This window comes from Clupea harengus, chromosome 14 (genome assembly GCF_900700415.2).
Source record: "Clupea harengus chromosome 14, Ch_v2.0.2, whole genome shotgun sequence".
Classification (NCBI taxonomy): domain Eukaryota; kingdom Metazoa; phylum Chordata; class Actinopteri; order Clupeiformes; family Clupeidae; genus Clupea; species Clupea harengus.
The window spans coordinates 4,656,086-4,679,591 of record NC_045165.1 but is presented as its reverse complement, the minus strand read 5'-3'; the positions used below and the strand labels follow the sequence as shown (position 1 = coordinate 4,679,591).

General features: G+C 46.9%; 1 protein-coding gene across 1 annotated transcript in view; it reads left to right on the top strand.

Moving 5' to 3' along the window:
- The first annotated feature begins 6,379 nt into the window (after positions 1-6,379).
- Positions 6,380-23,506, top strand: part of crim1 (cysteine rich transmembrane BMP regulator 1 (chordin-like)) — a 116,881-nt gene continuing 99,754 nt past the window's right edge. Inside the window, 3 exon segments of the mRNA XM_031580842.2 lie at positions 6,380-7,258; positions 7,261-7,461; positions 19,265-19,438. Coding sequence (XP_031436702.1) covers positions 7,150-7,258; positions 7,261-7,461; positions 19,265-19,438 — 484 coding nt within the window. The 5' untranslated portion in view covers positions 6,380-7,149.

The window sequence follows — 23,506 nt, the reverse complement described above, 5'->3', positions numbered from 1 at the left end:
TGTGGCCCCCCCCCCCCCCCCCCTTTCTTCTCTTATCTCTACCCGGCCGGCCTCAAGCAGGTGGGCCCCCCGTTATGTGGCGCGGCTCTGCTTCTTCCTGATTTACAGGGAGTTTGCCCCAGACAGTTATCCCCTGTCGACCATTGTGCTGGCTCTAAGGTGGTTCAGGCCTTGGGCTCAGCACCTTGAGACAATTGCATTGTTTTGGCGCTATATATAAATACATTTGAATTGAATTGAATTGAATCCTGCTCATGGTACTAAATTATACTAAAATGTTTTTGCCAAGTTATTAAATTAGCTTCAGTTCGTTACTCGTCTCTTTGCTCACTGCCCCTCAATTAAATCAGAATCAGAATCAGAATCAGAATTCTTTTAATGGCCAAGTATATTTACATATACAGGAAATTATCTTGGTGGTTGGTGCATAGGACATAAAACACATAACATAACAACAAAATAGCAAAAACAAGAATAAAAGACAAAACAAGAATAAAAGACAAATTAGGGCCCCATGTAATTAATCGCCTCTTAACTTCACCTTGAATTATGAATAATGGATAAATAAAATGTGGGACAGATAATCAGAGTCAGATTCTAATAAACATTTTTCCAATTGTGTTTCTCAAACAAGGCCGATTGAGAGAAAGCCGACCTGGTGGTATCGCTTTCTCATTGCTGAGCGCAGAACTTAGCAGATGTCCAACATTTAGCTTCCAGAGGAACGTACCAAATCCCAGACTCCAGAGGACCGTAGCAAATCCCAGACTCTCATCTGCTATTTCCACCAGTTTCAGAAGTCATTTTGCAGGGCCAATTTAGTGACACGGGAGACGAACGGGCGATAACAAATCTCATCAAACCTAATCCAATAAGGCGGCGCGGATCCCTGCAGCGGTCCCAGCGAGAGCCAGCGCAACCCGCACTGCCGATATCAAAACAGTAGGGGCTCAATTACCTTATAATGTCGTTACAAAGCTGAACACACAGCAATTAAGAGCCCATGCCGGGGCGACAGCATCCCTCCCTCCCACGCAAAGACAGACTCATCCACACCACACTTTACAGGGAGTGTGCTAGATCGTTGGGATAGGCTATCTGGTGCAGTGCACAAGGTTGTGTCATTGCGTGACTCTTGGTCCCTTTGCTTTTAGGAAGACTGGCAATTAGTTGCCAATAAAGCCTGATAGTCTATGACTGGCCACAGATGTTGGTGGTCCGTGCCAACTCTTTTGTTTCTTAAATGACATTTGGGAGTTTTTGCTGTTATGCAGAATGGCGGTGAAACACTAACAGTCGTCTCAGTGGTGTGTGTCTGTGGATGTGTGTGTGTGTGTGTGTGTGTTCGTATGTGTGTGTGTGTGTGTGTGTGTGTGTCCGTATGTGTGTGTGTCTGTCTGTGTGTGCGTGTGTTTGTGTGTGTGTGTGTGTGTGTGTGTGTGTGTGTTTGTGCGTGTGTCTATGTGTACAATGAACGTCTGTGTGTCTGTGACTGCTCCTGTGGGAGTATGTGTATTTGCTCAGAACATTTGTGTATTCCCATACAAATGTGTTTGCATGGCACGGCGCTTTCCACAAAAGGCATTGTCACAAAGCAGCTTAGCTCACGACTGTAGAATGAACTCCTGGAGAGAGCGCCTCTGAATGGAGAGGCAGTGTCTCAGACGGTGTTTGTCAGCATTTCTCCAGACCTAAGAACCAGTGGTGGCAACTGAGCAGCTATAAGCGCCTGTGGAGGCCATTGTAAAAGGAAGGAGAAAAAAGAACAATGTCTTTTTAAAAACATTTCAATAAACATGTCTGTCATAGAGAATGCATTTAATGGGCCCTCCTGCAGAGAGGTATGGCTTTGTCGATGACAAGGAAAACCCTGTGTGAAGTCTCATGTCTATTTTGATTGTAAATACAGCGTAGCGGAATTACCGCGTGGGACTGTTGTGTAGCATCCCAGCATGCCCCCGGTTTCGGACTGTTTTACTCGCTACCATTCAGGTTGTGTATCTGTCTTCTGTCCGCTAAGACACAGAAGACAAAAACTGTAAAGTCTGAGGTCAGTGTGTGTGACTGTTATCATTCTGTGTGTGTGTGTGTGTGTGTGTGTTGTGTGAATTGAAGCTTGTATTAGTGCAGTGCGCTAGTCTAGGGTTTTCTTCCACCGTTCGGTGTGCGTCACTGTGAAGTATGTCCTGGAGCTGCCTTAAAACTGAGGTTCTTGTCTCTGCGTAGCCTTCTTCCGTGCTAGATCGCCACATTGGTGTCAGAAAAGGGATGGAGCCTCCAGTGTGTATCAAGACAGAGGAGGAGGAGGAGGAGGACGAGGAGGACAGGTATGCCTGCCACAACGTCAGCTGGAGAAGGAGTCTGAGCTTTCCTGCACGGACGTTAACAACGATGGCAGTGGAGCTACATAAGCCTGCCAGCATAAAAACAACTAAGTACGCTGGCAAATCAGCCTGGGAGGCTTTCCAGGCCCAATTGGAACTGTGAGCCTGGGCAAACAGAAAGCCCTCCAAATGGCTCTTTGTTTGACGGACGATGCACTGTCTTGTCTCCTGCTTTAGGATCCTGGCGAGAGGGCTGATTGCGGCAGGCTAACCAGCGCACTAGGGGAGAGTTTGTGGCAGGGTTTTGTGACCGCTACTGCCCAGCGCCGGAAGCCAGAGCTCCCCTCCAAGGCCGATGCAACGTTGGTTGGCCGCCTGGGTCACATTAAAGGGACTGTATCTGAACTGCCAGCCTGATGGTCAACCCCGCCAGGGCCTGGTTTTTATGATTGGACTATGATTTCTCCGGTGCGACCCGGCATCCTTCCGGGCACCACCAGCCCCCTCTCACTCTCGTGGTGACCAACCACACCCAGCTGAGGGCAGTGACAGGAGAAAAAGGCTGGAGACCGTGAGTTCTGGCTCACCGACACCCAGGACCTGTGCATCATCGGCCTGGAGCTGCTGACCCATTGTGGAGCCTGTGTTGACGTGTCAGGGGCGATCATCACCCGCGGCACGGACACCGTGGTGCTCCAGTTCGGTCGAGAGAAGAATGACGGACCTGAGGGCCAGTGAACCAGCTGCCAAGCCACTTTCGCCCAACCAGAGCTGAGCCCCTGTGCCTCGTTGCCCTACCAGCCTATAAGCCTCAATGACATGAACACCACCACCAGCTGCACACTGCATCATTGCTGCCAGCCTTGGGGGTCCTCTGTATCATCGCTGCTTTCAGCCCGAGAGCCTGGTGCATAATCAGCTACCAGCCCGAGACTGCATCACTGCTACCGGCCCGAGACGGCATAATCAGCTACCAGCCCGAGACTGCATCACTGCTACCGGCCCGAGACGGCATCATCAGCTACCAGCCCGAGACTGCATCATCAGCTACCAGCCCGAGACTGCATCATCAGCTACCAGCCTGAGACTGCATCACTGCTACCGGCCCGAGACTGTATCATCAGCTACCAGCCCGAGACTGCATCACTGCTACCAGCCCGAGACTGCATCACTGCTACCAGCCCGAGACTGCATCACTGCTACCAGTCCGAGACTGCATCACTGCTACCAGTCCGAGACTGCATCACTGCTACCGGCCTGAGAGTCTGCCGCACTGACGTAGCCAGCCCAAGGGCCCTTTGCCTTGTTGCTGCAAGCTCAGGGAGGGGGCCTCCACATCACTGCCCGGGTAGGGGGCCTCCATATCACTGCCAGCCAAAGGGGCTGCCTTGTCTCCACTTCCAGCCAGAGGGTTCTCCGCATCGCTGCTGTCGGCTAGGGGGGTTTTCCATGTCGGCACCGCCGGCCAGCAGGTGTCCACGCCGTCCCTCCGACCTCCGACCCCTGAGACCTGGGTCCAGAACTGCCAGAGGCTGTGTAGTGTGCTGGGGGTGGGCTAACGGAGGCCAGAGGCTGTGTAGTGTGCTGAGGGTGGGCTAACGGAATTTAATTACCTCGCAATATCACAATATTTTTGTGTTCCCTCGCAGGGAGAAAGCAAAAGCATTCTGAGGCAATGCAAAGTCCTTTGTGTGGGAGCCCAAAAGTATCGCAGGAACACAAAGTCATTTGCAGGAACACAAAAGCAAGTCAGAAATAAAGATCCACACCAGGAATAAATCTCCATACTCCAACAAATGCTATCACTGATAAATTGATTATTTCTCTGTATGAGTTAAGGTAAGACTTGGTAGGTAGCCAATAAATCTGTCTGGTTTAAAGTTTCTACCTCTGATTTGGAAACTCTCCAAACCACATCCGTTTTAGATGAGGGCTTGATTTTGCATCGAGAATATTTAGCAATACACTTACAGTATAAACGTACAATCAGTCACGTATTTACACAGTGCAGTAATAAAGTCATGTCAACAGCTTGCCTAGCCTATCAACATCTAAATGTACCACAGGAGTGATGATTCATGTGAGCCAAAGAAATGGCCTTAGCAGTGCTGCAGATACGCTTTGCTCCACTCTTTTGGCTGGAACACCTTCACCCCCTTCCCCGATGTGCTGGCGTGTGTGGAGGCCGTCTGACAAAGTCCAGGTCCCCCGGGGGCCCCCTCTGGTGCACCTGCAGGTCAGCCAAGAGGAAAAGCCCGTCCAGGAGGCTTTGGAGCCTCCGCCGCTCGCCAAGAAGGAGCTCTTTTGAAGCCTGTCACATCAGAGCGGTGGCAAAGATCCCAGAAGAAAGAGGAGGGTGATTTGAAAATCCCTATAGTTTATTGATCTATGAGAAATGGCCCCTTCACTGTAAGGCCTTTTAAACCCCTTTTTGAGGACCCTCAAGGGACCCACTGTCCAGCGCAGACATGGAGAAAAAATGATAAAGCTTCACATCCAGTAAGGGGTCAGACCCTACTTTACCCCCGTGACAAGCAGAAGGCCCCTAGAGACTGGGCTTTTAATTTGTTAGAAGACCGTACAAAAAAAAAAACAGGCAGTGTTGTGAGCATGCAATCACCGGGTGGCACACACCTTTGACCCTTGATCAATGATTATTTACATTATATACACTAAGAAATGACAGAAAGTTTTGAATCAAACCGTTAAAATCACACCAGAAAATATGTCCAAAAGTGTTACAAATCCTTTCAAGTCCACTCGAACCCATTTATACCTCATACCTGACGTGTGTGTCCTCGCCGCCGGATCAAATGACTTATCACCTTGACCCCTTCCACATCTGCATGCTGCCTTGTCACTAGTGTGGTGAATGTCTGTTGAAGCTTTCAGTAAATCTGTTTTCTTCATTGCGTTTAGACTTGTTGGCTCACATGTGAATGGTGAAAATAGAGGGCCACTTTATCAAGTTCAGAGTTATTCAACAAAATGATAGTAAAGCGTGTATTGGTACTTGGTAGCAAATTACTTCGTTCTAAGGAAGCTGTACTGAACAACTCTCTCCTGTGTGCCCAGTCAAGGTGAGAACTTATTTTACCTTGATTCTGAGATAGGCTTTTATTTTGATATTATTCATCAGGCAACAAACTGCCTAAAGTTATATCTTATAGGGCAAACAGCTATATATACTATTTATGTAATGCCTATTTCGAAAACTCATCAAGCACATCAAACAAGAACCTTGCACCTGGAAAGGTTAGCAATTTTATACGCATAATCATATTACTCAACTAAGGAAGTGGATATTTACAAGACTGTAAGGAGAAATTAGTTCCATTGTCAAATTATGCACACTGAACATAGCCCAACAGCAGGGATTTGCTTGGAATTAACGTACATGATTAAAAGGAAAACAAGCCAAGTGGTGAAAATGATGAAATTCATAACCGTAACCCCCCCCCCCAAAAAAAATCCTACAGTAAGTCTTGCAAATTAAATGCTCAGTAGAATTTACTGTGGACCCACGGGAGAGGCTGAACCAATCCTTAAAGCCTATATTTTAGGACATGGAACTACTTTCAACACTGATTTCATATGATGTAGATTCTCTGCATCTGTGTCCAATGCTGCTGCAGTATGGTAAGTGAAATAAGTAAAAAAATAAAAAAATAAATAATAATAATAATAATAATAATTTAAAACTCTATGTTGTTTTTGTTTGATCTCTTTTCCTAGTTTTTCTCTTTCACTTCTAGTACTTCTGTGATTCTAAGTGATCTCATTATAACCTAAATTACATCAGTCCATTCCGTGTACAGGAATTACTGCACTTCCCGTTCCCTTTCCCCCTTTCTTGTATCCTTCAAACTAGTCAGCTAAACATTTTGTTATGCAGTCGCATGTATCACAAGATCTGACGTAAATTTCCACACAGTTTTTTTTATCTAAGCTTTGATCTTCCTTTTTTTTTCCTGACATTGCGCCCCAGACTCCTCACCTGCACCCAAACAACGGTCCGAGCCTGCGTATCACAGACTTCAATTCGTTGTTCGTGTGCCAACATTTCCTGTGTTCCATATCTGGAATGAACTACCCATTGGAGCAAAGTAATGCAGGAGGGGAGTGGTTGCGTTATGAGGTCACGGTGCGAGACTGCACCGAGCCAGCAGCGGGCGGATAGAGTCCCGCAACAGAGAAGCATAAACATGAGCCCGAGGAACACAGCAGACACGAGAGCAGGAAACGTTTGATTTCAACAGACGTAGCTAAGTGAACCAGTGCCAGCGACCAAATAATAGCGCTACTTTCGCCTTTAAAGGGATTTTTTGGAAACATCGCACATCGGTTTTTGGAGCTTGGAAGGCGCAGAAGAGAACAAAATTCCCCCAGCTTGCATAAAAAGACTAAGAGACGCGGGGAGACAGAGAGTGGGAGAGAGACAGAGACAGAGACAGAGACGCATGAGTCCAGAAAAGAAAGTTGTTTCGGAAAACAAACTAGAAGGAACTCCGAGAGTGTAATAGCATAGCGCACTAAAAACCATGCTGTCTCCTTACAGCGTGGGGTAGTTGCCGTTTCTCACACAGTTGAACGGATCGCTCATTTAGTGGTTTGAAATCCTTCTCAACAAAAGTTTGTCGTGCGGGACGTGTAAACCAATACAACAGAAATACGGACATTTTTACGGGAATTGCAAGCCCCTCTACATGCCAGTTTAGAACGGTGTGTTCTTTCATTAGGGTCGTTTCCACAAGGTTTTATCTCTCAGGATTGATTTGGGGGAATCGGGAGTGGGTTTGGATTATATATTTTCCACTTTTGCTACATGGCCTCCTCCAGGATGTATCTTCTAGCGAAATGCATTCTCATCTTCCAACTTATGATCTTGATTGCGAAGAACAGCCGGGCGTTGTTATGCCTGCCGTGCGACGAGTCGAATGCGAGGAACCGAAGCAGTGTAAGGGGGCCGTGGTGCCTGGCATCTGCGGGTGCTGCACGGTCTGCGCCAAGCAGAAGAACGAGAGCTGCGGCGGCATGTACGGTCTGTATGGGACCTGCGACCGGGGGCTCCGGTGCGTGATCAGACCCCTGGTCAACGGCGGCTTCATCACGCAGTTTGAGGTTGGAGTTTGCGAAGGTCTGTATATGACATTTAAGTATGTTTTGTGAAATACATTTAACGATTTGTGAAAAGTTGTTTTACTGATATCAGATTTATAGCTACTGTGTTTTTGTCGTGCTTTTTCAGACAATGACAGCATTACATGCTGTGTTGTTTGACGTTTGCTCATGGAATGGGTTACCTCATTAGAGGTAACAGGAATGGATTAAGATAAAAATGGTTTTACTCAAATTAAACTGAATTCATCATACAGGTATATCGGTCTATTTGTTTGGCAGAAAAGCTGAGCTGTTAAAATGATTTAATTCCTTTTTATATGGAGCCTGCAAATCATCACCCAATTACTATACCACTATTTTATCATGTCTTAAAAATGTTGATAGTTTGAGCCAAGCGGGTTAAAATTGAGGGTACTGTTAATATGCCCGGGCCATATGCATGGTTCTCTCATTGATAAACTTATTGAATTGGTGAGGAGGATGCGTTCACCGTCCTCTAAATCGTTTGATATGTTGGGACCGGGTACGAGAGTGGCTGAGCAAGCAAGCGAGCTGGCTAATGCGTTTGCAGCATGTGGGTTTTCCATTTCTTTGGGGTATAGCTAACGAATTCCGTGCTGTTTTTGGACGTGGTGCCAGCCCCAGCCCCTCCGCCGAGGCATGTTGGTTTTTCATTGGAATGTCTGCTATGTGACTCAGCTTGCGCGTCAGCCTCGTATATTTTACAACATATGAGGGAAGTACGTGTACCGCAAATATCTGGAATCTCAAGTGTTGTTGACCCTCACAGAAATGTCTTTGTCACATTTTGCGCTACCCTGGAGGTTAAATTGCTAGAATATACGTTTTGCTTGTGGCTCTGGTTTCCAACATAAGAGCATTCTTTTCTCCCCGAAGACCCTACTGCCACTGTGGATTATAGAGCGGTGAAGCACAAGACCAGTATTATTCTCACAGTTATTTAAACCAATCAAGAACAACCGTTAGAAACCATCATGTTTACCTCCACATCTTTTGTTTCTTAAAGTAGTAGGCTCCAACTCCTACAGGTGGGCCTCACTACCTGAAGGGAGCAGCATTTTTTTTTAAGGCATTGACCAGGGCTATGGAACCGTAACTATAGTTAGTCTATACAGTATGTAGTATAGTGAGCATAGATGACTATTATAGATGACTATTCCGGAATGTTCCATAGATTTCTTTCTGTATGGTTCAGGCCCATTCCATAGCATTAGGGAACATGGTGTTTGTCAGAGGAGAGGGTCAAAAGAACGGTTGCCTCCTTTGCTGTGGCGAATCCTTGTGTGGCCGGCGCTTAGTTGATGCGGGGGGGGGGCACTAGGGCACCACCTCGCCGCGGGCACCTCAGGTTGCTATCGCTCCCTTTGGGGGTGCACCTCCATGACACGGCTCAGTCAGTGTAGCCTGTATGTTTAGTCAGTTGCTGTGACATCATACATTGATTGAAGTTACTGACCATAATCAGTTCATTCAAATTGGGCATGACTGGAATCGACCCCAGGTCAACTGCTTGGAAGGCCACAGTACAACCAATACACTTGACCAGCAGGGGGCGCACTATTAAGGCCGCATTGACAGGGATCTGTAGCAATAGTGCCTATCTCATTGCTTTATCTTATCGGAAATTCTGTACCAATAGTCACTTGGTTTATTAGGGCCCAGACCGCAGTCTGAGAAAAAGGGCTGATCAAGACCCAAGCAGTGCCCAGGCAGTAAGATGTCTGGGCCTCGGGTTTCAAGCCAAGCCAATAATGAAAACATGCTGATGGCATTTCCAAAGGGTTTGGCATGTACTGTCTCAGGTGACGTCCGGCGTAATCCAGCCAAGAAAACACAGGAGGGCTGTGTGTGTGTGTGTGTGTGTGTGTGTGTGTGTGTGTGTGTGTGTGTGTGTGTGTGTGGTGTGTGTGGTGTGTGTGTGTGTGTGTCTTAAGCCGGATGCCTGCTGAGAGGAATGAACAGGATCAAAGCATGGATCGCAAGTACATCGCTCTGACAGTCTAACCTTTGGCCCTGTAACCCTGCCGTTCACCACTAATGACCTTGCATTGCCCCCTCCAAGATCACATCCCCCCCTTTCAGAATGCCTCCGTAGTCATGACGACACTCTAAACACTCTGGCTGGGGCCTTTGCCTTTAATGAATCATTACAGTTATTGGCTCTGTGGTTTTACAATACCATCACATCCATTTTTGGCCAAAGATAATTGCTCACTCAGACTACTCGGGGGGGGGGGGCCAAGCCTATATGGGTCCCGTTTTCATCCTTGCTACATCAAACCCAGACTACTCAACAAGTGTATCTCTGCACCAATTGTCTGTCTGACTGATCTTAATATTTACCTCTGTCAAGGTGGTTATGGTTTCGGTTCTGGTTCGGTTTGTTTGTCTGTCGGTTTGTCTGTCTGTTTGCCAGCAGGATTACGCCAGAACTACCAGACCTATTTTCATGAAACTTGGTGGAGGGGTAGAGCATGGGCCGTGGAAGAATCCATTCGATTTTGGATCATCGTGGGGCCGGATGTAGGAATGTGCCCTTCAGGTTTCACTTGTTGTTGGCCATCCCTCTATTAAACCAGCAGGACCATCCATCCAGAGGACTAGCGGACACCAAGCTCGTGTCAGGGGGATGCTCACGGTCTTCTCTGAGGGAATTGTTTTCAGGCAATGAGAGGGGCTACCTTTGATCAATGCATTTACTGACCAAATGCTGTTAACGTCTGATCGAAGAAATTACCTGGTCAAAGACCCATCTCCTCTCCACAGATCGATGTGACTGTTCCATGGGGAAAGCCTACCAGCCTACCAAAGACTTGTGGAGGTGGTAGCGTGGAGTTGCAGGGGCCAGGGGGGGCGGGGGGGCCTGGGGGGGGATCAGTGGAGGTGGAGGAGGGTTAACCTGAGGGCCTTGAGGCAGTAAGAGCCCTCTCTGGGGTGCAGTGATGTGTTGTCATGTCCTGCTTCTCTCGTTAGCGCTGGCTGGCAGTGCTAGTCCTTCCCCTCTGGGAGGAGAGAGCGAGAGAGCGAGGGGGAGAGAGCTTTGCTCCGGAGCTCCCCGTAACACAGAAGTTACATTATCACCTCGCGCCAAGCCTGCCTCCGGCCAGAGGGCAGCGCCGAGCCCCGCCACGGAGTCTAATCTCATCACTTCTCACTCGTGCGCTAGGCACTTTCTGTCCCCTAAAGTTAGCGACGGCTGCTACTACTGCTACTGCTACTGCTGCTGACTTTTGTGGGCAAACTAACCACTTTGGGGACTGCACTAAGGCCCTCCGATTTGCACTCCAGCCCAGCATTTGACTGCCTTAGCTGGTGTACTTTGCGGTGCTTTCTATATTTTGAAAGAGAAGTGAATTTGAAGGATGTGTCTGCAGGGCCGCTGGCGAGAGCTCATAGGTTTTACCGGTGGTTACATCACTTGTCCCCTGAAGTGAAGAGTGAACCTCCTCAGCTTCTGCTGCAGCGGCTTTTTAGGGGTTTCTTTTTTATTTTCCCTCGAACCTCTCAGCACGCGTGCACTTGAGAAATGGCGTCTGTGACGCACAAAGGGAAGCCGCGGAGCTGTTTCCAAATCCAACAGACGATTTCAAGAGAAGAGAAGAGAAGAGAAGAGAAGAGAAGAGAGAGTCTCAGTTAAGTCAGGAGAAGGAGGAGTGGTATTTTGAAGCGACGGGGAGCTAGAGCACATCCTCTTCCCCCTGTTTTTCAAGCTTTACCCCATGAAAATGGGCGCCCTCGGCCTGCCAAAGCAGGTTCAAGTGCTCACTGGCCTGGCTGCGTGTCAGATCGGCTGCCTGATGTTGCCAAATAGTTTAATGCTTTAAAAAAAAAAAAAAAAAAAACAACACCAAAGTTCATACAGTGGGGGTGTGGCTGTGTAGATGGTGCCCTCTCTCTCTCTCTCTTTTTTTTCTTCTCCTTTACCCTCCCTATCTATCTATCTCTCCCTCTCTTTCTCTTTCTCTTATGTTCTCTCTGTTTAACATTCCTGTGCTGCTTTCTATTCAAGCCCCTTGCAAGCTATGGCATGAGGGCTCGGGAGAAATAATAATAATTGATTTGCCTAGCTGACGCTCTCATCCAAGACGGCGCGCATAGTTAACATTTTTTACCTTGGGATACCATCCATTTACTCAGCTGTGTATTTATAGTGTAGGCTTAGGTTGAAGGGTCTGTCTGTCTGTCTGTCTGTCTACCTGCCTGTCTGCTTGCCTTTCTGGCCGTCTTGTCTCTCTCATTCATCTGTCTGTCTGTCTGTCTCTCTGCTTTCCTGCTTCTCTCACATTCTCTGGTGATGAGGAATCTGTCAGGCACTTCATTTGAAAACTCAATGGTTGGGGTCCTCCTGTCATAAATTCTCGACTCTAAGTAACTGTCAGGTTCAGGCACAAGGCAGCCTCACGGTTGCATATTCTATTTTTTTTCATGGTAGATGACAGATCCCGGTCCTTGGTTGTCACAGGGGAGCCGTGTGTGTGTGTGTGTGTGTGTGTGTGTGTGTGTGTGTGTGTGTGTGTGTGTGTGTGTGTGTGTGTGTGTGTGTGTGTGTGTGTGTGTGTGTGTGTGTGTGTGTGTGTGTGTGGTGTGTGTGTGTGTGTGTGTGTGACAAATAATCCCCTTTGTAAACACACCTGGGGATGGAGTCATCATCTGAACTCCATGCTAATATGATGAACAGCTCCCCTTTTGTTGCTGTCAGTCCTAATGATGTGTGTGTGTGTGTGTGTGTGTGTTTGGGGGGGGGGGGGGGCGGACTTCAAATCAGTGCTAAATAAGATCTAAATAATTGGATCTAAATCTAAATCTAGATCTAAATCTCTGCTCAGCGATGGCCTCTCGCTGCTAGGCAGTCTGTTTGCGAAACAAGGACATCCCACCAGAGACGGGACCAGGAGGCAGTTCCCATCTGGTTCGCTGCAAACTTAAATGTTCCTGCGCGTCGTGAGCATGTTGTCTCTACACCAATACCAACAGGGGTAATTGTTGAGGCATCTTTTATGTTTTCTTCTTGCTTGAATAAGTCAGAGGTTTTGGGCGCTAATTCTGCTCTCTCACTGTGGTGGTGGTGGTGGGAGATGTGTGTTCGTCTCCCTCGGGAAAACATCAAAAGTTGCTCTGAGATGGAAAGTCCACGTCCACCCCCCCCCCCCCCGCTCCCCCTTTCCTTTAAAAAATGGATGTCCCTGCCAGCCCACATAAACGTGTGCCCGGTGTATCTGTCGATTTCCTGCAAAGCAAGATGAGGAAAGGCCGACTGAAATTCACGTGGAAGCTCAGACTGTCTCGTGCAGTCAGAGAAGACAAGCAGAAATGTTTGACCCTTCCAGCCCACCCCTTCCTCACTGTCCACCCCCACCTCCTGCCCCTCCATCTCCACCTCCTGCCACTCCATCTCCACCACCACCATCCCCGCCTCCGAGGCGGAGTGTGTTGTCTGCTCCGCAGGCAGCTAGCAGGGCACCGTGTGTGTGGTGTTATGGGGGGTTATCATTCTTCTGCAGCTTGGTTGACGGGTAGCTGCAGAGGAGGAAGAGGAGGAGGAGGAAGAGAAAGAGAAAGAGGATTGCTAACAAACTGCAAGAAAGCGTCATGGAGATAACCGAGCTTTGAGGCTTAGAATGCACCCAGAAAACACATACTGTAGCCTTAGGCTACATAAAATATATGCACTCATTAAGTAAAAAAAAAAAAAAAAAAATTCAGTTCTTTTATCCGTTCTTTCAATTAGCATAATTTCTTTCAGTGTCTTTTTTTGTCCTCTCCTTGCTCATTTACCTCTAACCTGTTAGCATGTACAGCGCATAAACAACTTTTTTTTCTTCCAAATTTCTTGGGGCACACAAACATATAATGAATGAAATCTGTTGGTTATAGTTTCGGTGGTGGGGGTGGGGGTGGTGGTGTGGGGGGGGTGGTGGTGTTGTTGTTGTACGTGCCTCTCTCTTAGGCTTGATTATGTGCCAGGGTTTTATCAAAACACCATTGTTAAAGAAACACACGTGGACCGTGCCTGCTTATCTTTCCTAGTTTTGATTGCGTGGAGAAGTTGTTAGACATTTCCCGGGGTGGAATTGCTCCTATCCACCACAAAACAGACCCCCCTTAATTTACACCTTTTAATAAAGGAAAATTAAGAAGATTTGTTTTTAAGGGCTGAAAATGCTCTTATTTTTTTTAACCTTTATTTTCGAAATATTGTACTGGGGTTCTTTCACACATACCTTAGAATGTTCCTGAATGTATAACTTGCAGTGATCCAACTATGTATGTAATCGCTTGTGTAGTTTTGTCTCTTTAATTAAGACACACAAAACATTGATCTTCTTAAAGCAGCAGTAAGGAGTTTTATACTAGTTGTATACCCTTTATGACGGATGCCTTAAATGTAAACACATAGCTCCTTAATAATCTTAATAATGAACATTTTAAATAATTCGGGAAAATACCTTCAATCTTCCCTGTATCACATATTCCAGGGTGAGTAACTAAGGGCTTAGCTAAATTCAAGGTCAACTTAAGGGAGCATGTTAAGCAAATTAAGAAGCCTTTAATATAAATGAAGGGCTTTTGCACAGTTTCAGGGGCAACAGATGGGAATGTAAGTGTTATTTTAAGCATTTTATGTTTTGTAGTAATAGGCCCTGATGATAAGGGGGAATATTGGCATTCAACGATGCAGTTGATTAATGCTTTTATATACCTTTGGTGTGTGTGTTTGCTTGTCTGTGTGTGTGTAAGTGAGAGGGAGTGAGAAAGGTTCTCCTTTGGTTGTACGAGCGAGGAGGACGGCGTCCAAAAAAGAATTATGCTTTTAAAACATGCTCACTGGCTGGTGAGGTGATGGAAATCTAATCTCCATCGCTATAAACAACTTTGCACTGAGCAGGCAGGGACCAGGAGCAAGGACATAAGTCCCTTACACACACACACACACTCACTCACTCACACTCTCTCTCACACACACACACACACATATAAGTCCCTGTGTGAGGCACTCACCCCCAAAACCTCACCAGCATTTAACACACACACACACACACACACACACAGTAACTACCAAGGCACAATGGGTCAACCCAAACATAAAAATACAAGGTCAACCTTAGTATTGTAAGGCAAAGCATTAACCAAGGTCTGGGCTATTTTCTTGCAGGTTATCCAGATTTGATTAAAGTGGGATAATTGAGTTGAGTCAGTAGTGCATTAGCGAAGTAGCTGTCTCGCTAACTCAATCCACACCTCTGTCATCAGACTAACAGCCAGTCCATTAGCCATTTTACAAGGGTGCTATTGGTCCATTTAGGCAGCAGCAGAAAACAGCGAGAACACAAAAGCGCTGTGCTGCTGTGACTGTGATATTGACCGTTCTGACACTCACTTGCTACAAATAGCCAATTTGAGAGTATGGAGCAGACCCTCCCCCCTCCCCCTCCCCCTCGCCCCTCCCGCCTTCCCCTCCAAAGAGGAATCTGTGGGTTTCTTGCCAGAAGCATGGGCAGTGTTGTTTGGCTGGCCCCCATCTAAATGACCTGAAGCTAGACACAATACACTGTGGCACACACACACATGCGCACACACACACACACACACACACACACACACACACACACACACACACACACGTGCACACATATAGACAGGGTCATGTCACAGGCTGCCTCAGGTCACACACACACACAATCTCACACACACACACGATCTCACATACACACAGGGGCAGTGTCATAGGCTGCCATGGTCCCAGGCAAGCCCCTCGCCAGTCATCAGCGGTCAGGGTCACCTTTCTACCGGAGTGAACATGTGGAAAAAGGGCCGACCACCCACACGACACAGCACAGATGATCACCATCAACAGCACTGATGACACACACATACACACACACACACACACCACACACGACACAGCACAGATGATCACCATCAACAGCACTGATGACCGCTGCCATGAGAGCCGCTCCCACTGGCTGCCTTTCGGGAGGGTAGCCTTTTAATAACCCCAATCAATACACACACACAGACTCTGCCTCACACGCACACACACACACACTCTATCTCACAAGCTCACACACACACACACACACACACTCACTCTGTCTCACACGCTCTCACACACACACACACACACACTCTGTCTCGCACACTCACACACACACACACACACTCACTCACTCACTCTCTCGTGCATGCAGGCTGCCATTAGTGGTGTACGGGCAGTGACCGTGTGCTCTTTGTGATGACTCTACGGCAGAGGAGGCATGATGCCAGTGCCACACAGAATAAAATGGATTCCCAACCAATTCAAGTCTGTCTCTGAGGTGTTGCGTTGTTTGGCGCTCTGTTGTGTCATATCTGCTGTCCTTAGGAGTAGTCTCTTGCCCCTCCTCTGTGACAGCTCAAGTGCTCCATACTGCTCTGTCCTTAGGAGTAGTCTGCTCCTCCACCGTAACAGCTCAAGTGCTCCATACTGCTCTGCAGCACCCTGTACTTGTACTTGTTTCCTCATAAATATAAAGATTTTGGATTTGTCCTTCATGTGCTGTAAAAGTGTATTAAAGAGTGATTCACATTTGGAGAGCGTATATATATTCACTTCATCATCCAAGACAGTTTGCATATGATGCATATTGAAGGATTGTCATTCTTGAATTCTCACTCACAACAGGAGATACTGAATGAGAACAGTGTTATCCTTATGACCCTGCATGGGGAAATAGGATATTTATCTGCAAGGGGAACAATATGCACACAACAGTAGGGGTTAAACATTCCACACTTTTCTGTGGTGATAAAATAGACAGCAAAGAAATTGAACAGTCACTAGTATGAGCCTCAGGGGACGGAGCCTTCTCTCTGGAGTGCCTCACGCTGGCTCTGGCCAATGGAAGCATGGCGGGGCCTGCACCCCCCCCCCCCCCCCCCCGGCACTGATCTCAGTTACTCACTGTTCTGTGATGGTGTGTGTTTTTTTTTGAAGTATCGCACACATACCCCAAAAAAAAAAGTGTCTCATGACCGAACGGGACACCGTCCCTGAGGGGACCTGCCTTGCCGAGGCTCCTGTGAAGTCGGCGGTTCCTTTTGAAACTCGGAGAACTTTCGGACCGAGAGGAGGGAACGTCCTGTATTTAATTTCACTCCCCCCCTTTTTTTTTTTGTGGGCTGCAGTGAAAGGCATAGAGTTTCCCAGAGATTCCTGATCCCTTTTGATGGAGGATAAGTGTCCAGGCGATTAGCACATCTCTGCATTGTGTGTTGTTCCCAGAGGGTCTCTTCCATCACATCCACTTCGTCCTCAGGAGCAGATGCCTTTTGATGTGGCGCACGAGAAGCATAGTTTCATCATAACGATGAAGAATGGCATTCATGTCAGACGTATCCACTGCCTCAAAGGAATGCAGAAAATAATTCATATAGTATATGTATATATAACCTTTTGGAGACGTCTAAAACTGACATAAAGTGTCTTCTTCCCATTGATGCATGAATCTAAAAGCCTTGCTGGAGTTGTCCTTGGATGCTTATTAAGGCTCGTGTTTTTACCAGTCTCTTTCTTCGTCGTTGTCTGGTCAGTCGGCGGTTTGAGTTGAACCAATACATTTGGGAATGCAGAGGCCATAGAATGATGGAGGAGAGAGAGAGAGGCCTCTGCATTCTAGAGGTCAAGGACCAAGGCATTCCTCTAATACCTGAGGAGCCAAAGTGGAAAGGCTTTCAGACAGAGAGACAGACCAACTAAATGAATGTGATTCTCCAGGGGTCAGAGGTCACCACGGGTCACACGGAGACGTACTGGCCTGCGTGACAGAAAGAGCCAGCAGAACTCAATGGAAACACTGGGATAGGTACATTTACATTACATTTAGTCCTTTAGCAGACGCTTTTGTCCAAAGCGACGTACAAGGGAGAGAAACATCAATGCTCCCAAGGTTGGACATGAGCAAAGCAGAACTCAATGGAATCACTGGAATAGGTACAACATCAACGCTCCCAAGGTTTGGACATGTACTTAGAAGTTGTGCAGCAAGAAAGTAAGAAATAAAGTCTGGGCTGGTTCCGATGTGGTGATACACAGAATCTACAGAAAATATTCTGCTATCAAATTTTTCGAAAACCGTCCCGGTACCAGCATGACCCGTTTACGCCATGACAAGTTAATGCTTGTATGGCCTTTTCAAACGAGGCCCTGTATGAGGCCTTTGAGAGCTTAGGTGGGTGGAAGAAGATAGATAGGCACAATGTATACATGTATGTGCGGTACCCGCATGCAGAAATCCCTTAAAATATGTATAGTCCAACACCTCCCACCTCAGGCCCACGCAGACCGAGATAAGGTAAGCACACAGAGACCGGAGCACCGGTGCCCTATCTGTAATGTATGTTTGCTCTGTAAATAAGCCTTCATAATGTTGCTGGGAGATAGTGGCACGGCGAGGTTAGGGGTTGTTCTTGTTTTCGAAAAACTGCCTTCCGCTGGAAAAAAAAAAAAGGAAAAGAAAGAGGAATGCTTGGCTGTTGGCGAGGAGTGGCGACTGGGGTGCCAATTGCTCGATTTTTTTGTTTGTCTTTTCAGACCAGCCATTTCGTTGGACACTGATCCTGGAAAGTAATTGCTGACACAGTCAGCCTTTCCTTTCGGTGCACTTTGACCTCGTGGCTGTAATGAAACCTCTCTTAATGCACCGTCATGGTGATAACTTTAATGAGGTCCCCTTGGATTGGCCAATGGAGGTACACCCCTCCCCACCCTCGCCCCCCTTTTAAAGTAAAATGGGAAAATGGACTACACTGCACTACACTGCACTGCACTACACTACACTGCACTACACTGCACTGCACTGCACTACACTACAAAACACTACACTACACTACACTATATAACAATACACTACACTACACAACACTACACTACACTACACTATACAATACACTACACAACACTACACTACACTACACTACACTACACTACACTACACTGCACTGCACTGCACTACACTACACTACACTACACTACACTGCACTGCACTGCACTACACTACACCTACACTGCACTACACTACACTACACTACACTACACTACACTACACTACACTACACTACAACAATACACTACACTACACTACACTACACAACAATACACTATACTACACTACACTACACAACACTGCACTACACTGCACTACACAACACTACACTACACTACACTACACTACACAACAATAAACTATACTACACTACACTACACTACACTACACTGCACTGCACTGCACTGCACTGCACTACACTACACTACACTATACAACACTGCACTACACTACACTACACTACACTACACTACACTACACTACACTACACTACACTACACTGCACTGCAATGCACTACACTACACTACACTGCAACAAATACCACCAACACAACAGTGACAAAAACAGATAAATCCGACAACACAGTGTCAGTGGTAAACTCCTGGAAGCGCAGAAACTAATGAGGAAATTGATTGTCCGTGGGCTCCCAGTGTAGGAGCTAGATGTGGGCATTGTAGGCAACAGCCCACCTGCGAGATTTGGTTGAACATATTTATGCATTCCATAATTATCTAGCCTCCAGGAGCCAGGATTTATTAAATTTCAGCGTTTGAAAATATCACCGGAGGCCTTTAATCAGACCAGAAGGTAACCTTGGTAACCTTGGTGCACATACAATCGGAGAGTGAGTCCCTGTCTGTCTGTCTGTCTGTCGGGCTTATTTATGTGGGGACCGCAAAGTGATATCCTGTCTTGTCTCCTTCCTACTGGCTCAGATGAAAACTGGGACGACGACCAGCTTTTGGGATTCGAGCCGTGCAACGAGAACCTGGTGACTGGCTGCAACATCATTGATGGGAAGTGTGAATGCGATAGCCTCCGGACGTGCAACAACCCATTTGAGTTCCCCAGCCAAGATACCTGCCAGACAGCCCTGAAGAAGATCGAAGGTATGCTTTTCCCCCCCCCCCCTCTCTCTCTCTCTCTCTCTCGGTTTCTCTCTATTTCTCTCTCTCTCTCTCTCTCTCTATCTATCTCTCTCTCTCTCTCTCTCTCTCTGTTTCTCTCTCTCTCTCTCTCTTGCTTCTGTCTCTCCATGTTTCTCCCCACTGTTTGTCTGGGGCTCAGACGGTTGCAAGTGTGGTCATGTCTGACTGAAGCCCTGGCAGGGTGTTCTCCTCCGTGCACTGATTACGCAAACCCAACTGAAAAACCATTCATTTCTCACACCCTGAAACGGCGTCTGTGTTTGCGGTTACGCAGTTATCAGGCTGTCAGATATCAATTCATTTGGCCTGACAGGGCAGGTGGGAAGGGCAAAGTGGGTGCCATGCTGGTGTTCAGTTTTTGTCAAGTTTCTGTTTCTCTCTGAAAACTTTTTATTTAGGCTGTTGTTGTCTTTGATTGTCATCTTCTCGAGGATATGACACATACATTAGCCATACCTGAAGGCGTTTTTTAATTCATCATTAACTTTGCTAATTGGCGCAGAGCCTCTTAACTAATTTATACATATTCAGTGATTAATCAGCAAGATTAAACAATTTGAAATATCAGTCAAGGGCGACATGGCCCCATAAGTGATTAAATTTCTATTCCTGTGATAATTTTGTTTGTAATAAATGACATTTACGTGTTTGTGTGTGTGTGTGTGTGTGGAGCACGCCATTTTCACCTGCAGCAGCTCTCGGGTTGCATGTCTGTGTGTCTGTGTGAAAAGCTTCCTGTTTTCACCCTGCATACTTAGCATTCAGTCTAGCTGCCCTTTCAAACGCATGCGTGAAAAAAAACCCTAGGGCACAACATTTTTATCTTCTCATTTTGATGTTTTTTTTTTTCCTCTCCCGGAGACATTGAAAGGGGAATGGCATGTTTGGTGTGTTGTGTTTTTTTGGCCTTGGTCTCTGTGTGTGTGTGTTTATGTGACGACTTCCTTCAGTATGTCTGTGACAGAACAAACAAACAGGTTGATTTGTCGGGGCCTGATAAGCTTCTTAATAGGCCTATCAGCGAGTGAACGTGGCGTTGAGGAATGTGCTCCTGGGGCGGATATGTGCCCGCTCCACGTTTGCTCGCGTGTGTGTTGTGTGTGTGTGTGTGTGGTGTGTGTGTTTATGTGTGTGCGTTGCTCGTCTGTGTCTGTGTGTTTATGTGTGTGCTTTGCTCGTGTGTGTCTGTGTGCGTGTGTGTGTTTGTGTGTGTGTGTGTGTGTGTGTGTCTGTGTGTGTGTTTATGTGTGTGCGTGTGTGTCTGTGTGTTTATGTGCGTGTGTGTCTGTGTGTTTATGTGCGTGTGTGCGTGTCTGTAGAGTCGCCTCCCTCACAATTAAGCACAGAAAATATGAGCTTGTTATCGCAACAGCATCCTAGCAACTGGCCTGATGGCCCAGGCTGTTTTATTGGGGCAGGTGTGTGTGTGTGTGTGTGTTTTGGAGTGTGTGTGTGTGTGTGTGTGTGTGTGTGTGTGTGTGTGTGTTTGTGCGTGCGTGTTTTTGTAGAATTGGGAACATCAGGAGCACTCCTCCTCTGCCGCCGTGGTCTCCTCCCCCCCTGCGTTGGTGTTTTGTCTGTGGAGCTGTTTGTTCTTGCATAGTTTTGACTGGAAATTCCTCTTGTGTTTCTGGTCTCCCCCCTTTTTTTGCTTAGCCAGGAGGTTGTCATGAATGTGCTTTTTGTGCATCAGTGTGGTATGCTGTCACATGTGTGTAGCATTGTTGCACAAGGGACCCTGTAGAATGGCAAAACATTGGGGTTACTTGCTGCTGCTGCTGCTGCTGCTGTTGTTGTAGTGGCTGTACTGTTTGAGGCCTTGTCTTGTTTGAGTTTATGTCTTTTTTCATAGAGGAACCTTGACATATCTTTACAATGACACAATACAAAACCCCTTCAGACCCAATTCAATGCAATGGCCACGCTTCAGACGCCATTTGGGCTTTGTTAAGTAACGTGGATATTGTAATGGGAGAGAATGGGAACCTGAAACCAGAAGGCCTTTGAAAACTAATACAGAAAGCTATTGACTTTCTGTGCTTATAAATATATATGAACTGAAGAGTTCTCAATTGTTAAATGGTAGGATTGTGGTCTGCCTGTGTCCGTTTGTACTACTAAACCACCGGAGAACCACGTTGCCTCATTACCACCTCTGCTGGCCTTTAGTATAGCACTGTTTGTTTTTTTATTTCGCCCTAAATAAATGACTGTAATGTTACCGTAAAAATAATTACAGGAGAGTTCAAGGTGGCTAATGTGTGTTTCTTCTTCTAAAACCCTAAGCAATTTTTGTTTGTGAACAAGTGGGAAACAAGTGGCCAGAAATCAACAGAATTCCCTTTGAGAATCCCCAGAGGCTTGCTCTCTATTTACAGACTCTGGGCGCTCTGTAAGCAACCAGTTCTGCCCAGCGGTTTCAGTAAACATGCTAAATGCTATCTGACGACGAGGAGGGTTCCAAACATAGGCATGGCTCGTCTCCAGCGGCGGTTGATCTCCCGCTCGCGATAATGAATGGTGGTTGGAGCCGGCGGGTTTCCACCATATATCATCCTTGTCTGGCTGTGCTCTGCGTCACCCATAACAGCAGGCCCTGGAACCTCAAAGTAGCTGTTTTTCGAGGGTGATTAACGCTTCAGTCTTTTTAGAAATGTCCTCAGATTACCATTCAGCATCTCTTGTCAGTGCTTCTCCTGATTTGCCCCCGAGTCCAAATGTGCCGTTCTCCTTTGTGTGAGTGTGTGTGTTTGTGTGTGTGTGTAGTGTTGTGTGGTGTGTGTGTGTGTGTGTGTGTGTGTGTGTGTGTGTGTGTGTGTGTGTAAGATGTATATGAAAAGAGACTGAGCTGTGGCATATCATAATAGCCTGTGTCTTGTGTCTGAAAGTGATTCATTCTTTGGCAGTTATATAAAGCCAGCGTGTTTTTCTTTCTCTGTGTATCTCGCATGCATCTGTTTGTGTTACACATGGAGAGGGGGGGGGGGGTGGGGTGGGGTTAGGGGTGAGGGGCCAAGGGGGAGCACATTCCACTGCGGTGATACCAGCATGCTTCCTATTGTTATCATTTACATAAGAAACATATTGCTGTCGTGAGTCATCAGCCTGATCCTCTCCGTTTCTGGGGAGTGCATTGGCAGTTAGATCCACAGAAAAGGATACAGTTTCCTCCCGTCAACTCAATCAGAGTCACACCAGAGTTTGACTACTGTAGGTGAAGTGCAGACTGCAATATTGGCAGTTGAACTGCATGGGCTGCATATGGACAAGAGGTGGAGTATCGGTTGGTTCAAATTCTTTAGCCCTTTAGCAAAAAAAAAAGGCGATGGTTGTGCAAAGTGATGTTTTCCATTAGTGGTTCTTTATACTGGAAGCACACAAAACTGTGCCTTCCTTGGATGCCAAGTGAGCTTGGAGCATCTCTGGTCACGGCGAGGCTTGCAGGGATGTCTGTCTGCCTTACCCAATCAATGACAGGTGCCAGGGGATGCGATAGGGCTGTATTTTGATTAGTTCATTGACCTGGGAGAGAGATTCCACTGGCCACAATCGGCTGCACACAGAAAAACTGATCCCAGAAACGGATGTGAGGCGGAGATTGATAACACCATTTCTCAGCCCTCAGCGGCAGCTTTTACATGTAATGACACTCATAATCCCCCCCCCCCCCCACCCCCCCTACAAGAAATCAATTCACAATAAAAGCTGAATAGTATGACCATCTCAGGGGACTCTTGTTTAGAACATATATATCAGAGTGATACAACTTTGTCATTTGTGGAACTGTGCTGAAGGGGCGGTGGGGGAGGGGAGGACCGAACACCAGACCCTTCGCTGTAAAGTCTGCCGCTTTGTTGTTCAATCCTAGCTTGGCTGCGGCTCCAGGGACTGCCTAGATGGCCAAGGTCCTCTCTCGGAATAACTGTACGTTTACAGCAGAAAGGAGTAGTCAATATTTAACCATTGCTCCTTGATGAGAATTCGGTTTTTTTTTTCCCCTCTTCGTTTTTTTTCTTCGTGCCTGTTGTG